This window comes from Scleropages formosus, chromosome 6 (assembly GCF_900964775.1).
Source record: "Scleropages formosus chromosome 6, fSclFor1.1, whole genome shotgun sequence".
Classification (NCBI taxonomy): domain Eukaryota; kingdom Metazoa; phylum Chordata; class Actinopteri; order Osteoglossiformes; family Osteoglossidae; genus Scleropages; species Scleropages formosus.
Window position 1 is genome coordinate 36,937,970 of NC_041811.1, and position 14,046 is coordinate 36,952,015.

Consider the following 14,046-nt stretch of genomic DNA (forward strand, 5'->3'; position numbering starts at 1 on the left):
AACAGGATTTAAGCCATAAATCCTCTCTTTTTGCTCTGACATTTGATCCCCTGTACAAATTAAAGTGGCTCTTTCTGTCTCCCAATATTTTTGCTTCTCAACAGCAGTGATGACAGTTTTGGAATATAACTTATGTGGACCCAACCTCCCTGACTGGCATAGTCCATACGGTAACGGTAGCCATACTGGGGTCATGCAGTTATTTTGAAAATGTTCAACATGTGATTTTCTCTTTAATCATTAATGTACTTGGTTATAATTTTCGGAAGAAGTGATTTATTCCAATTACTTCCGTCAAAAAAAGTTTTGATTGTTAAAATTGAAAATAGAAAAAAAAAAATAAAACAGAAGATGTGCTCAGCTGAAGAAAAACCTTTTATTTTTTGGGACGAATACATTTTGCCCAGAAAAATACTGAAAATAAAAGGTTTTTCGATAAGCTTTTGTGTGCGCTCCCATCTTTGCTGTAAATCTTAAATTGAGAACAACAACTAGAGCGGCTGGTTTGGCATAATGGTCCGTGAATCCATCTCACTGTCTGTGGAGTTTCCATTTGTGTCCTCTGGGCGCTCTGGTTTCCTCCCACAAAGACATGTGTTTCATGAGAACTGGCGACTAAATTCCCTTTAGTAAGTGAAAATTAATTCTGCTTCTTCTGTTTTTTTTTCAGTTGAATGAATGAAATCTTTTTTTGTTTCAAGTAATGCAGCTCTAGTTGCATAAATTATTTATCAAGTATACAGTAAATAAGCAGTTTTTGCATTTTGTTCTCTGACTGCAGTGTGTATGTCAAAAAATGCAGAATTTTAATGTGCCAGTTGTTTTCTGGGGGCTGAATCACATTTCCATTCCTCAGTGTAGAGCTAATTCTGTATCCCCTTTCCCTATTTGTCACTTCTGTTATTCTCAGCAGTTTCTGAGCTCCTTGACATATGGATGTGTGTGTATGTGATTATGTACATTGCATATGTACATGTGTGTTTACAGAAATTAATGTCCAGTGGGAAAGGGCTGAAATACTGTCCTTCTGCCTTCACGCTTATGTTGGAGATTATTGTTACACACAAGAGGAGCCCATCGTTGCCACAGCCAAGAGCTACAAATAAGCAGGAGCGCTATAAATGCTGTGATTTACCCCCTCAGAAGTAATACATACTCAGGTGTTTCTCCCCCTACAATGAGCACTTTTTTTGAAGCTGCTGGAGAGCTGAAAGACCGTGTGTTGTTCCTCCCGACTTCTTTCAGCCCTCCACCCCGCCACCCCCCAGGCTCCGTATTCCGTACTCTGTTAACATTACGGTAAATTTGCTTCTGATGGCAAACAAATTTCAGCTTCCACCTGCTCCCGTCTTGTCTTGTAAAGCACCCTGCTCACCCCATTCTGCATTTCCCTCCAGCAGAAAAGTGTGAAGGTCAAGTGTTCTGGGGAGGGGGACCGGGTGTTTAGGAGATGAAAGCAAGAAGTAAAAATTAATAAATAACGAGATCAATAAAATATGCCAAGGCTTCATTTTAATTGCGTGGAATGTACATTCTGCTGCACATGTTTAACCTTGGCTTCAACACCCATCCTTCTCCACCACCCCACCCCTCCAGGCCTTCCTCAGAAGCCACAAATAGCCTTGCAAGGCTGCCATTAAGTGAGTAAAGGTAGCAGGTATTGCTGGGTACGAAGCTCGATGTACCTTCTTTGCATTGGCCGCGCACACCGTGCCGAACATCATCTCAGCCTCTTTCCGCTCGCTGTCTGGACTGCGGAAGGTGGCGTTCTGCTCGTGTTACAGCACGATATTTTACTGCCCCAGTTCAGGTCAACTACCCGGTGTCCAACAGCAGCGTCCCTTATGGGGACTGGACTAGCAGTCTCAGGTGCAGGTCCCTGAATACTACACCACTCAGAAAGGAAAATCATCTCATCGTTGACCTCCAAAAATAATTAAATTGATGGATATTTTTAATCTGGGTATTCTTAACTGACAACTAAAAAACTATTTAATTAAGATATTTTTATTGCGCTGGCTTTTTTAATGACGGGTCATTATCTTGCATAGGTTTAATTAACGTTACACGTATCCCGGTTATAATGAGGACATACTTTTTCTGTGCGCATTGTGTACATTGAATACTGTGTCTCATGTACACTATTAAATTAGTTGGTCGAAGCAGCACCTGTGAGCACAGCCTGGAGAACATGACCAATTTGTGACATTAGTATTCGGTTTCTGCAGGTTTTTTTTTTCTTTTCTGTTCAGAAAACTTTGCGATGCCGACACCTATTTTTCCTTCACGTTGTTCAGTTTGAGAACAAATGCCCTCTCAGACAGCTCTCCTTGCCCCCCAGCGGTGTGCACCACCTGGTTTAGCACTTGAGCCGCAATGACACCGATGTTGCGTACAGCGCTCCCCCGGAGATCTCATTGTTCTGATCCCGGAGGACAAGCGGAACACCTGTTCCCGCCCCTTTACTCCACCCGCCAGGCTTTTTCTACACAGTAACAGTGTTAACCGCGCTTTAATGAGTGTGTCATCAGTGCACCTGGCTGTCAAAACGTCAGTCGGCCTCTGGGACTTTACATGAAACGCTCAGCTGCTCCTGGATGAGGCCTCATTGCTGCTCAGTCAGCCTCGTGACATGTGTGTGAAAGTGTGTGTGTGTGTGTGTGGGGGGGGGGGGGGGGTTACCCTATAAGCAACAGGGTGTGTTGAACTGCACCTGTAGGATCACACCTATACTTATACCCCTGATCCAGGCCCCTCGCTGGCCAAGCAGATGTCCGGAGGGGATGCACTGACATTTCACTGGTCTTGGACACTAGTGTACTTTCCATATGCTCCATGGTTTGTGTCCCAGCAGTGTAGCACATCACTCTCTACTGACTGCACAGGAGGCTCCCATCACACCCTCCCTGTCACTAAATAATGGTGCAAAGCATTTTTAAATCCGTCAAAGTTTTTTTAATGATCCAGGAGACCAAAAGTAAACAACCAGCCTTTGGATAGGCCAATAACTCTTGTGGATTCAGGAGAAAAAACCCAGTGCCAGCTGGAACTGGAACGTCGGCGATTTCAAATGGTCACAGTACCCTGGACAAGCACCATTCATGCTGGGAAATGGAGTATGGGGAGCAGTCATCGAACCCTTTGAGTGTCCCTTTCTGTGTCAGATCGCCGTTTTCTGGGATCCCCTCCAACTTCCGGTGATATTACCACTGCTTTGATATACAGCTTCTCTGCACGCCTGGTTGGGCAGAAAAGATGTCTCCTGTATCGGCCAGAGGTCGTGCCTGCCGTGTCGTAAAGGTCGAACTCCTCCCTGTACAGGGTTTCGCTGGCTGACTTTGGTGCCATATCAAAAATCGCTCTTTGGGAAAACCGGACTGGATTGAATGTGTAGTACATGTATATGCCTGTTAAGGCAGTTTGATTTGTCCGTTTCAAAAGATTCGACTGTGGAACGCAGTGTCTGCCCTCACCCTCCTGGCTGGAGGTGGCGTGGCGATTGCAGCTGCTGCCTTTGTACTCAGACGCTATAGGTTTTGATGCCACCTCTTCCTGTAGCACCCTAGAGCAAGGTACTTACCCTGAGCTGACACAGTAAAAATACCTGGCTGTATAAAATGGGCGAGAACATGGTGTGTAAACCTGTGCCCTTAGTGGGGCCATGTTGCTTTGGCAGCCTTTTTTTTGGAAGATGGAGAACAATGCCGTGAATCCAGGACAGCGAAGAATGAAATAATTGGGCTCCATTCATCAGAGCGGACACCCTGGAGCGCAAAGAGGACGGGGCAAGGAGATGAAGGGGTTGAGTCCGAGTAGAGAGAAGGTTGTGTCTCATGACAACGAGGTCATGGTGGCAAAAGGACTTCCAGCGGGACAAGGGGACCGGAAGGTTTTTGCGTGACCTTGAGGCTGATGGAGTACCTGCGAGTGGCGGTGATGCCGAGGGGCCCGCTACCCATCCCAAACCCTTTCAGCGCGACCCCAGTGCACCTCTTGCTGTTATTTCTAGGCTAGGGCGTGAAGAGATATGAAACTGAAAGTAGGCCTTCTCCAGTATTTCTGCGTATGATTTTCTGGCCTTGTTCAAGGAGGATTATGTGAGGCTGAATGCCGACGTTCATAACAAGTGTCCTGACATTGCGATCGCCACGCTCGCTTTTTTTGCTTTTGCTCAAGGGCATTTGCGTTAATGTGCTGTGCAGACCGGTTCCCACTGCAGCTCGAACAAACACGCTGTCCCTGTTGTAAAAGGAGGTAAAAAGGAACAAACGTGCACCTCTGTTTTCACATCTTGTTTACGGAATAACCAATCTATTGTGAGACATCTGGGGCTTTTATGTATCCCAGCTGTGCCTTTAGCTAATCTTTCGTTTTCTGGTCTTGTAATAGTTCAGCTCACTTATTGATAAGCAATGACATGAGGAACAAAACCGTATTACAGTAATTTTTCTGCAGATTACAGTCTGGAGAGGGGGGCACGGTGGCGCCACGAGTTTGTCTGGGGCCCGCTGTGTTGTGGGTCTCGGGTTCGAGCGTCCCGTCCCGAGTGTGTCCCCTCCCCCTCCAGCCTTGCGCCCCGCGTTGCCGGGTTAGGCTCCGGTTTGCCGCGACCCCTCTCAGGACAAGCGGCTGTAGACATTTTTGAAACACTTTACAGTTATTTATTAGTTTTTAACTGCCATTTTCTTTACTGATTTATTGTCTAAACATACTGTTTGCTGCAGAGAAAACGTGATTTTGCGGTGAACTAAAATGCATTCAAACAGTCGACGTGATCGACCGGATTTATACCGAGTCACAGTGTTTGCAACTAGTGTCTGGTGTCGGGGCTGTTGGTGATCAGTAATAAGAAGGCAAACATTACACATGTTGATGGGATGAATTGACCTACGATAGTGATGTGGAGGTTTTTGTTTTCGCTTTAATTTTCAATTAGTTTACATTTATTCATTTAGCAGACGCTTTTGTCCAAAGCGATGTACATCTCAGCAAAAGTACAATTTATACATTACATTTAGAGATGGAGACATAGCTGCAGACATGAAAGTCTCAAGCAAACCTAGTTTGTTCCCTACCACCTGCTGCACCGAAGTTCATTGTTTGAGCAGGTGCATGAGACACAGGATAGACAAATCCCGATACCCTCCCACCATTTTTTTTTTTTAATATTATAAGATACACAAATAAGCAAGTACAATGCCAGAGAAGTGGCTGAATAAAGGTTGTATTTGGGTTTTTTGTAATAATTTCAGTTGAAGTTTATTGAAAATATTTTGTTATTTGTTTTTGCTATAACTGAGACCTTCACAGAATCTAACCGAAAAATAAAAAAAAGGATGTCTGTTTTGTTAAACCTGAGAAACGGTCTTTTTTTCATCTGACATAATAGGTGTGTGTGTGTAAAAATAAGTGAAACCCAAGTTCTGTTGGTTAAACCAAGTAAGTAAGTAGAATCATGTGTGTAACTCATCATCATTTATAAATTTTATAGGTTTTTCTAAGAATAATGACCACCCTTACAGGGTTCACATACTATCAAACAGCACTCTGTGTGTGTGTGCGTGCGTGCGTGCGTGCGTGCGTGCGTGCGTGCGTGTGTGTGTATATAGATGTCCACATGGACGTCTTGTATTCCAGATTGGAAAAAACAGGAAAAAAACCTTCCCTACCACCCTTGGTTGTATTATCACAGTCTCCTGTCCTCCCATGCAGCGCAGCCATTCCCAAGGCGAAGTGTAAAAAGCAGGAAACAGTGTAGTTTTAAGACATGTGTGGCTGTGGTTAATATTCTGTTTACCTCTGACTCCCATCCTTTACCCCCCATCACTCTTTCACACCGTCCTCTTTCTCTCACTGGTTCCGCAGGGTGTTCCTTGAGTTCTCCACGGCAAACACTAGCGATCACATATCGCCGTTCCATTTACACAAACAACACAATACATGAACTTGTGAGAAGAAACGCTTTATAAAAGGGAGAAAATAACCCTGAGACACAGCCTAATTACTTCTGTTTGTCTTGCATCCTGTTTGGGCATCTGGGGTTTTTTTTTTTTGGCAGTGTCAGCATTCATTTTTCATATATTCCGTAGGGGACTAGAGTAGAGCATGGGGGTGGGGGGTTGTACTACCACGAGTAGGGAAGGTGGAAGGGGTCGTTCAAGTTAGTCCTGGTCTAGGCAGTGTGCACTTTAATAGGTCACTTTAGCTGATGAGAAGGTGACAAAAATGATCTCATCCACCACATGTGGCCTGTACCACTTTGAGGATATTTTTTTCCAGCTGGAGGCACTCAGTCTTGTTGAGGTCAAATACATATTTGCCCTTATACTTCTTTTATTATTATCAAGAAGATGCAATATTTAGAATATTTCTGAATGGAAGAAAAAATAGATGTGTCAAGTTTGAATGATTTGTTTGTTTTATTCAAAATAACTTAGAATTCAATCAGTTTATACAATGTGTTGTTTTACTGGAGCAATGAAGATTATATAGCTTTGGGGCATGTGAGGATGCAGGTCATGTGGACATCGGTCTGTGTGCCGTTTGTATGTTCTCCCCACGTTCGTGTGGGTTTCCACCGGCTGCTCCTGTTTCATCCCACAGTCCAAAGACACCCGTTTCACATGAATTGGAGATGCTCAGCTGTCCGTAGCCCCAGCCGCTGCTCCGTCAGTGTTGGTCCCAAGCCTGGGTTAGCGGTGAGCTTGTTGTCAAGAAGCGCATCCGCTCATAAAACCTCTGCTCCAAGCACAGCTCGGATAGCACAGCCAACCTGGGTTCTCCTGGAAAATGCGCTGTTCCATAGTGTAGTCATACTAGTTACAAGTTTACGTTTTTTTTTTTGGAGAGATTAAAAAGCTTTTGTGTATCTTTGTGTTTATATGTATAAGCAAAGGTGCTCTGCTGCCCAAACTGACACTGAAGCTCATCTTGGACAATTGCGGTTTTCTCATGACCTCGGCTGTGACTGCAGGTGACCCGTTGCTTGCAGAGTCGTATTCATTTCTACATGGTCTCCTACACAACCTTGCAGGACTCGGAGAGGAAGGGCTTCATGGACAAGCTCTATGCCATCCAGGATGTGTGCATCAGTGTGCAGAGTGCCCTGGATGAGGTTGCTTCCTACGGAGAGAGGATAAAGAAGTGAGTAACAGGGCCGCGTAGAAGACCTTCTCAGCCGGTAGTCAGAATTCGTGATCTGCTGAATATGAGCACGTCACCTGTTCCTCGACGGCTGCGTCCAGCGAGTCGCCCAGCTCTGAGTTTCCTTCTCCTTTGTCATACCTATGTATTTGTGGCACGTTCCTGCTTCACCCAACCTCTAGTGTCGTCTTGCAGCACATTCAACTGGACAGTGCCTTTCCTGAGCTGCCTGGCAATCGTGGTACTGAGCATTGGTACTGTGGTCATCTACTTCATTCCCTTCCGATACATTGTGCTCATCTGGGGTGAGTAGCAAAGGACAACGTTGGTTTTCCTTCATGTGTTCAGTTAGATGGACTGCCCACATGATTCCCTATAATAGAGAGTTTGTATGTGTTCCATTGATGTATGGATGAGTGACCAAGTGGAAGTAGTGTATCTAGCAGCGTAAGTCACCGTGGTGAATAAGGTGTGTCGGCTGATAGTAACACTACATAGAGTTCATTGGAATTCGCTTTGGAGAAAAGAGTCTGATAAATAAATAAATCTAAATGTAATTTGTACCTGCAAGTGTTCTCTGGATCAAAGGAATAACTATAAGAACCCAAATCTTAAGGCTTCCATCAAGTTTAAGATTTTATGTATATCATTGTGTTCTTAGATTAATCTTTATTATTAGTTTTTATGTTCTTTACTTGATTAGAAGGACATGGCCTTATTACTGCCTTCACTCCAGAAAGACCGCTGTGCTCCACCACTACCGGCTACTTGATGGTCATAGTCATGAAAGGTCCACAAATGAGAATCCATTGGTTCTTGCTTTTCACTCTGATGTGGTGGAATGAGCTTCCTGTCCAACAGAACCACTGAATCCCTTCCAGCCTTCCAGAAGGGTCTCAAAGTGAATCTCTCTTGGCCCATTTCTCTCCTCATCTCCTAACTGCTCCATAAACTTGCATCACACCATCTGCCACGATCATCATTTCTTCTTATCTGACTTTAAATTCAGCCGGTAGCCCCTCAAGTGATGTGTGCCTGCCAAATGGTGTCACTGTGCTATGACATGTTTCGTGTACATGCATCTACAGCTCTTGAGCTTTGGTGGAGTATCCATTTGTTTTCTCTGAGCTATAGGCTATACTGCTGTGAGAAAACCATCTGTAAAATCAATAAATATGAATGTAAGTGTTGCCTCGTTGCTTGTTTTATGCCCTGCAGGTGTAAACAAATTCACAAAGAAGCTACGAGACCCGTACAACATCGACAACAATGAGCTGCTGGACTTCTTGTCACGGGTCCCTTCAGATGTCCAGGTGGTGAGTGTTCCCAAATACAGTGTTTCTCCACTGAACAGTCCCTGAAATGGAGCTTCCTTTCGCACTTAAGTCACATTTATAATCCAGGGAAATGAGACATATTTGTACTTCGGAAGTTAATGATCAATTTCAGGAAGAATGAACTAAGTAAGTTTCGGGAGGCTGAACTAACTAAGGTCAAGCTTTGGAAGTAAAACACTTTTAATTTGGTTCCTGCTCACTTCCGTTCTAGTCAATGGAAAGGAAAAATCCAGCACTTACATAAGTGAGCTTGTCAAGGACATAGATTATACACTTTGAATAGCCTTGGCGGCTATAACCACTCCACTCGCAGTGGAGCAAACCTTCTCGTGTCATCCCTGTCTTGAGACACATCACTGGGGACCCCTGGCACACAGGCAACCTTTCCACTGTACCTTTGTCATGCGTACAGTATGTGCTGTCGAGACCAGACATGTTGTTTATGGAAAACTTTAGCCACTTTTACCTTTGCTTTTATGTGTGTTTGGAAGACCCCGGGGAGCAGACACATTGTTTAGCCTGGATGTAGTTTTCAGAGATGTCTGGTTCAGCCATGTGCTTCTGTGACACCTTGGGCCAAAGAATTATACTTTAGTGGGCCATTTATACTTTAAAGTTGACCAACAGACCAACATAAGTAACTTGTAGTTGAACTGAAGTAATTCCATGAAAGAGCACAGCCATAAACGGTACGATGCTGATGAGTCTTCTGAGGAGGAAACCTTCTGGAATCCAAAGTCAACTTCCTTGCTTTCATTATTGCTTCAACAGTCTATGGATCACATGACTGCAGACAAACCATCCGGAGTAAACTCACATTTCTCCCATTTTCTCTCCAGCACCCTGTTGAAAGGCAATGCCATTAGTGATACAGAAAACAAAGTGTTGGGAATGAGCTAAATGCTCTGAGATATTTTGCATGAATCAGCTAATATGATGTTGAAATCATGTGTCTAAGAGTAGAAGAACCTCTTGCCATTAATGTCTGTTGGCTATGCTTTGTCATTCTTGGACCGACTCATTTCCAACATCCCACACATTGTACCCATTGGTGATTTTACTGATGTGGCTCAAGCTGAGATTTCCGCTCAGAAACAAACATCAGAAGCTCTGTAGATTGTGGCCAGTGACCTTTCCACTGCTGCGTTACTGGCAATGCTTTGCTGTATCTCTGGCGTCTTTTTCCAGGTTAAACATAATCAAAACCATCTTAGATCAGGATGCCTCAAATGGCCGAATTTCTATTCTATTCTCTTTAGGGGTGCAGGGCCTGTTAAACTACCCATGGTGCTCATGTCTGGGGTTGCCCATGAGTTTTTCTGAGGAATGTGCCGAAAAGGCCAGTTCAGTCTTCTCGTTGTAGGCAGACATGGAAATAGCGGACAAGAAATTCTAAAAAAACAACCTGTCTCTGCTCTTCAGCTAAAGTAATCATGAACTTGGCAAAGACTCACAATAATGATGACACCACAATGCAGTTCTGTTGTGTCAACCTTGAGGCATATCGCTCATAAATCCTTAAAATCAGTTCTTCTGCAGTCTTCTCTTCCCAGCAACAAATTCCATGCTCTCTCCACACAGCAGTTCCTCAACCACAAGTATGAAGAGTAAGCTTCGCAATAGTCCTACCTTTGTGAACGTGACAAAGCTCTAGCTGAATAATCTGCCTGGTGGAATTTCAAGAGTTAACCTGAACGTGTTAGAGGTTCAATTCCATTCAATTTATTTTTGAATCTCACTCTTCCCACACAGTGACACATTTCCATGGATCTCCACTGGGGTTCTCAAATGCTCCCTTTTGAGTCCCTATAACTAGACTCCTCTCTACTTCTGCGACCCAGCTGAAAAAGAAGGGCAGACAGTTCCCATGCCTTACCAGGATGCTGCACTGTCTCATTTTCCGTCCACCTGACCGTGGATCTGTGTGTGTGTGTGTATGTTTTATCAGGTGCAGTATCAAGAGCTGAGACAGGACCCAAGTCAAAGTCCGAATAAAAGGAAGAAAAACAACCCCGGGTAGTCCGCTCGCGTCTCCCGGTGATACAGACCCCGAAGAATAAGTACAAGAGTGTCTTTCAGTTGGACTGAACAAGTCCTTTTCCCTGCCGCTTCCATTGTATATAATCAGTTCTCTGTGGACAAGTCCGGAATAAGAATTCAAATGATTAAAGTGATGGCAATAACAGAAGGTGGTTACTATATGGTACAATGTATTATATGTTTTGTTTAGTTTTGCTTTATGTACTTGGATTATTTACTTACGTTTATTTATTTTTTGTTCTGTCGTGACGGGTGGGATTCGATAAGTGGGGCAGTTTCACTGTAGAGCAGCGTGTTTCTCTCATGTCACCGAATCACGTGAGACATTGAAGTTTTGTTTGGAAGCAGTGTAACTCAGAAGTAAGTACACAGATCTGCAATGAAATTATCATTTTGGTATTTTCACAGCAATTTAAACATCTAAATCCAGAAAGACTGGAATTTCCCTGTTGTGTACAGATGTTTCACATAAGACTGTTTTTAAAACACGTGGTTTAATTTCATTAAAGTGTGATGACAGATAATGAAGTGTATAACTATGTTCTCCTTACCTTTATTTTTCCTTGTTTCTGCATTCTCTTGATTTGAGTTGGATTGTACTCGTGAGAAGAGAAGCGCTGTCAATGCAATGGAAGGTGGGATGTCGTTATTCTTGCCGACCGCTGCCGTATATTGGAAGAAATGCTGGAATCTTGAGATCGGAAAAAGGCAGCAAGACGTACCGAGCGGCCAAAAGATACCAACTGCGCTGAAATCAGCTGAATCTACAGGGGTGAAGAAAATAATGGAAAAACCAAATAAACTAATATGAAGGAGTTAATGAGAAGTAGAGCTGGCCTTTGCCTTCACAGTTTCAACCACCCTTAAAAGTCCTGAACCGTGTGTAGTGGGATATTGCCCCTACTCTACAGCTGAAGTTTTGTGCTCCTTACACCAGGTTACACATTTTGCATACTGGCCTTGGATATAAACAGTTTCCAGCGGCAGCCCTGCTACGAATTCCAGTCTCGTGAAATCCACTCATTCAGTTCTGTGGTCGTTTTTGAGCCTGTAGTTTTGCAGCATTTAGCAACTATCCAGTGAACTGCCTGCCTGCCTGCCTGCCTACCTGCCTGCCTGCCTGTCTTTCTGTCTGTCTGTCTGTCAACTTGTGACCTCTGTTCACCTTTGCTGTGCACCTTTGTAAGAAAATATGCTGCTTATCTATTCAAACTCACAGCAGTAACGGCTTCAAGCCTTTAAGGTAAGTAATACCACTTACGTACCCTGTTTAGGAGTTTTTTGCCCCATTATTCTAGGCAGATTTTCTCCAGGGTGTTCAGTTGGTTGCATGACCTGACTTTGGAGGACTGAAATGTTGAAATGGTGCCATGGATTCTCATAGGAACTGAGGTCAGGGCTTTGACTGGGTCACTGTGAGGTCATTTACCTTTTTATTCTTGAGACACTCCAGTGTTCTTTTTGCCTTGTGCTTGGGATCAATGTCCTGCCAAAAAGTGAACTTCCAAGATCTTCCAAGCATCAGCGTTTTAGCAGAGTGAAGCAGGCTCTCTTATGGCGTTTTTCTGTATTTTGCCCTATTAATTCTTGGATCTGTTCTGATGCTGCCACCATTATTCACTGTAGGGCTGGTGTGTCTTCAGACATGGACAGTGCTATGCTTGTGTCTGGGAAAGTGGTCCCTCATACTGGCCTGTTTTTTACTCTCAGGACCAATAAGCAGAAATGATCTGATTTGTGGAGCATCTCACTGCCATTCAGAAAAAAAAAAAAACAGATTATTGTAGATTTGAGTGTAAAGCATATTTAATGTTAGTGATTTCCTTTCAGACCAAATTAGAGTTACTGGGTCCAACACCTGGAACCAGGACTGATAATGGCAGTCACTAGCTTGGCGCTGGTAGCCGGGAGACCCACATAACCCAGTCTGGCTCAGCCTGAAATGGAGATATGAAGTCATCTTGTGGGCTTACCACCTGCAAGGTGAATGGTCGGCAGGTAAGAGTGGTATGATCTTAGACATGCTGGACCCCAACAGTAGAAACTGGTTTTAGGAACCTGGGATGTCACTTCTTGGACAGGGAAAGAGTTTCAGCTGGAGAATTTTTTTTTGGAAGTGACAGCTAGACATAGTTAGTCGTACCTGTAGGCATAGTGTGGGTACTGGAACCAAACGTTTTGTTCGAAGGTGGTCTGAGGGTTCCCCAGCTTGAGGGGGAACAATTGCCCCTACAGGAGGAGTTCTTGTATCTTCGAATCTTGTTCATGAGTGTGAGAAATGGGGAACGGGATATTGATAGGTGGACTGGGACGGCTTCGCCAGTCTGTGGAGGTGAAGAAGTAGCTGAATCTTCAGAAGGTCTTGGTTTTCCCCTCTGTCTCTACCCCCATTTTCGACTATGGTCTGTGCTTTGAGTATTGACTAAAACAAAACGATCAGAGATGAAAGCAAATGAAATGAGGCTTCTTCACATTGTCAGTGGCCTCAGTCTCAATCCTGACGGGTTGAGGATTTTGGTGATCTTGGACAAGCAGTCATTTCAGATGGTTGAGGCATGTTGCTAGAATGCCTCCTGATTGGCTCTTCACTGGAGACTCCAGGGTAGACCTAGGACAGGTTCAGAGATTGTATGTCTTGGCTCACTTGAGAATACCTGGGGATCCCTCAGAAGCAGCTGGAGGCTGTTGCTGGGAAAAGGGAGCTTTGGGTTTTGTTGAGCTGATTCTCCCTAAGAGCAGCAGCCAGAAAACAGCAGACGAAAACTGAAGCTGATAAATTGATGTTTTTTCCCACGATAACTTGCAGAACAACAGTCACACGTAACACAAGAAGTGTTCAGCTGTATTATAACATTGATATTTGTGCTGTTTTTGGCCAAAAATTTACACACTGACTTTACCTTCTGTGGAAGCTGTCAAACTTTGCCTCGTCCAGCTTTCCAATTTCGACATCTTCTTTAAAATGTCGTCTTTCGTGGATGTTCTCACTGCCTTTTTGATTCGCCTTATCCTTCCTAATGGCCTGTTCAAGGTCACTGCTATAATGCACTAAACTAATTTTAAGCCATTCCCCTTATACAGTACATATAGTGCAATAAAGTACATCTTTTGTATTCATAGGAAAACAATTTATTTTATCTTGTGTGTTTGTACGTGCGTATCTAGGGCTAACAGGTATTTTGTGTCGTATTGCATCCAAATATTGTAATGATATTGTACTGTAATATAACATAAAATTGCTATATAGTTTTATGTGTTTGTATAAATACCAAAAAGAGTGATTTGATAAAATATGAGTGACTATTCTTGTCTGTGAAGTGTGTACCCTATTAGCATTTTCATTTTCTGTTTGTCGTCTCAAATGATGTAAAAAATTGATTGCTCTTAGGTTCACAAATGAAGGTCATCTGTTTGTGAAATTGTACAAATGTGTGCATTGAATTTGTAATGCTGTATAAAATTAAAAAAGTTATACTGAGCTATAAAATGAAATACAATGGACTCGTGTATTATCCAGGGTGAACCC

The 14,046-nt window shown here is 43.5% G+C and overlaps 1 protein-coding gene across 3 annotated transcripts in view; it reads left to right on the forward strand.

The window, feature by feature from the left end:
• Positions 1–13,706, forward strand: part of LOC108930021 (multiple C2 and transmembrane domain-containing protein 1-like) — a 72,635-nt gene extending 58,929 nt beyond the window's left edge. For all 3 annotated transcript variants that reach the window (XM_029252937.1, XM_029252939.1, XM_029252938.1), the window contains exons 18-21: positions 7,034–7,143; positions 7,339–7,448; positions 8,362–8,459; positions 10,429–13,706. In XM_029252937.1, the coding sequence (XP_029108770.1) occupies positions 7,034–7,143; positions 7,339–7,448; positions 8,362–8,459; positions 10,429–10,500 (390 nt within the window). In that variant the 3' untranslated portion in view covers positions 10,501–13,706. The remainder of the gene's footprint in view (positions 1–7,033; positions 7,144–7,338; positions 7,449–8,361; positions 8,460–10,428) is intronic.
• The last annotated feature ends 340 nt before the right edge of the window (positions 13,707–14,046 follow it).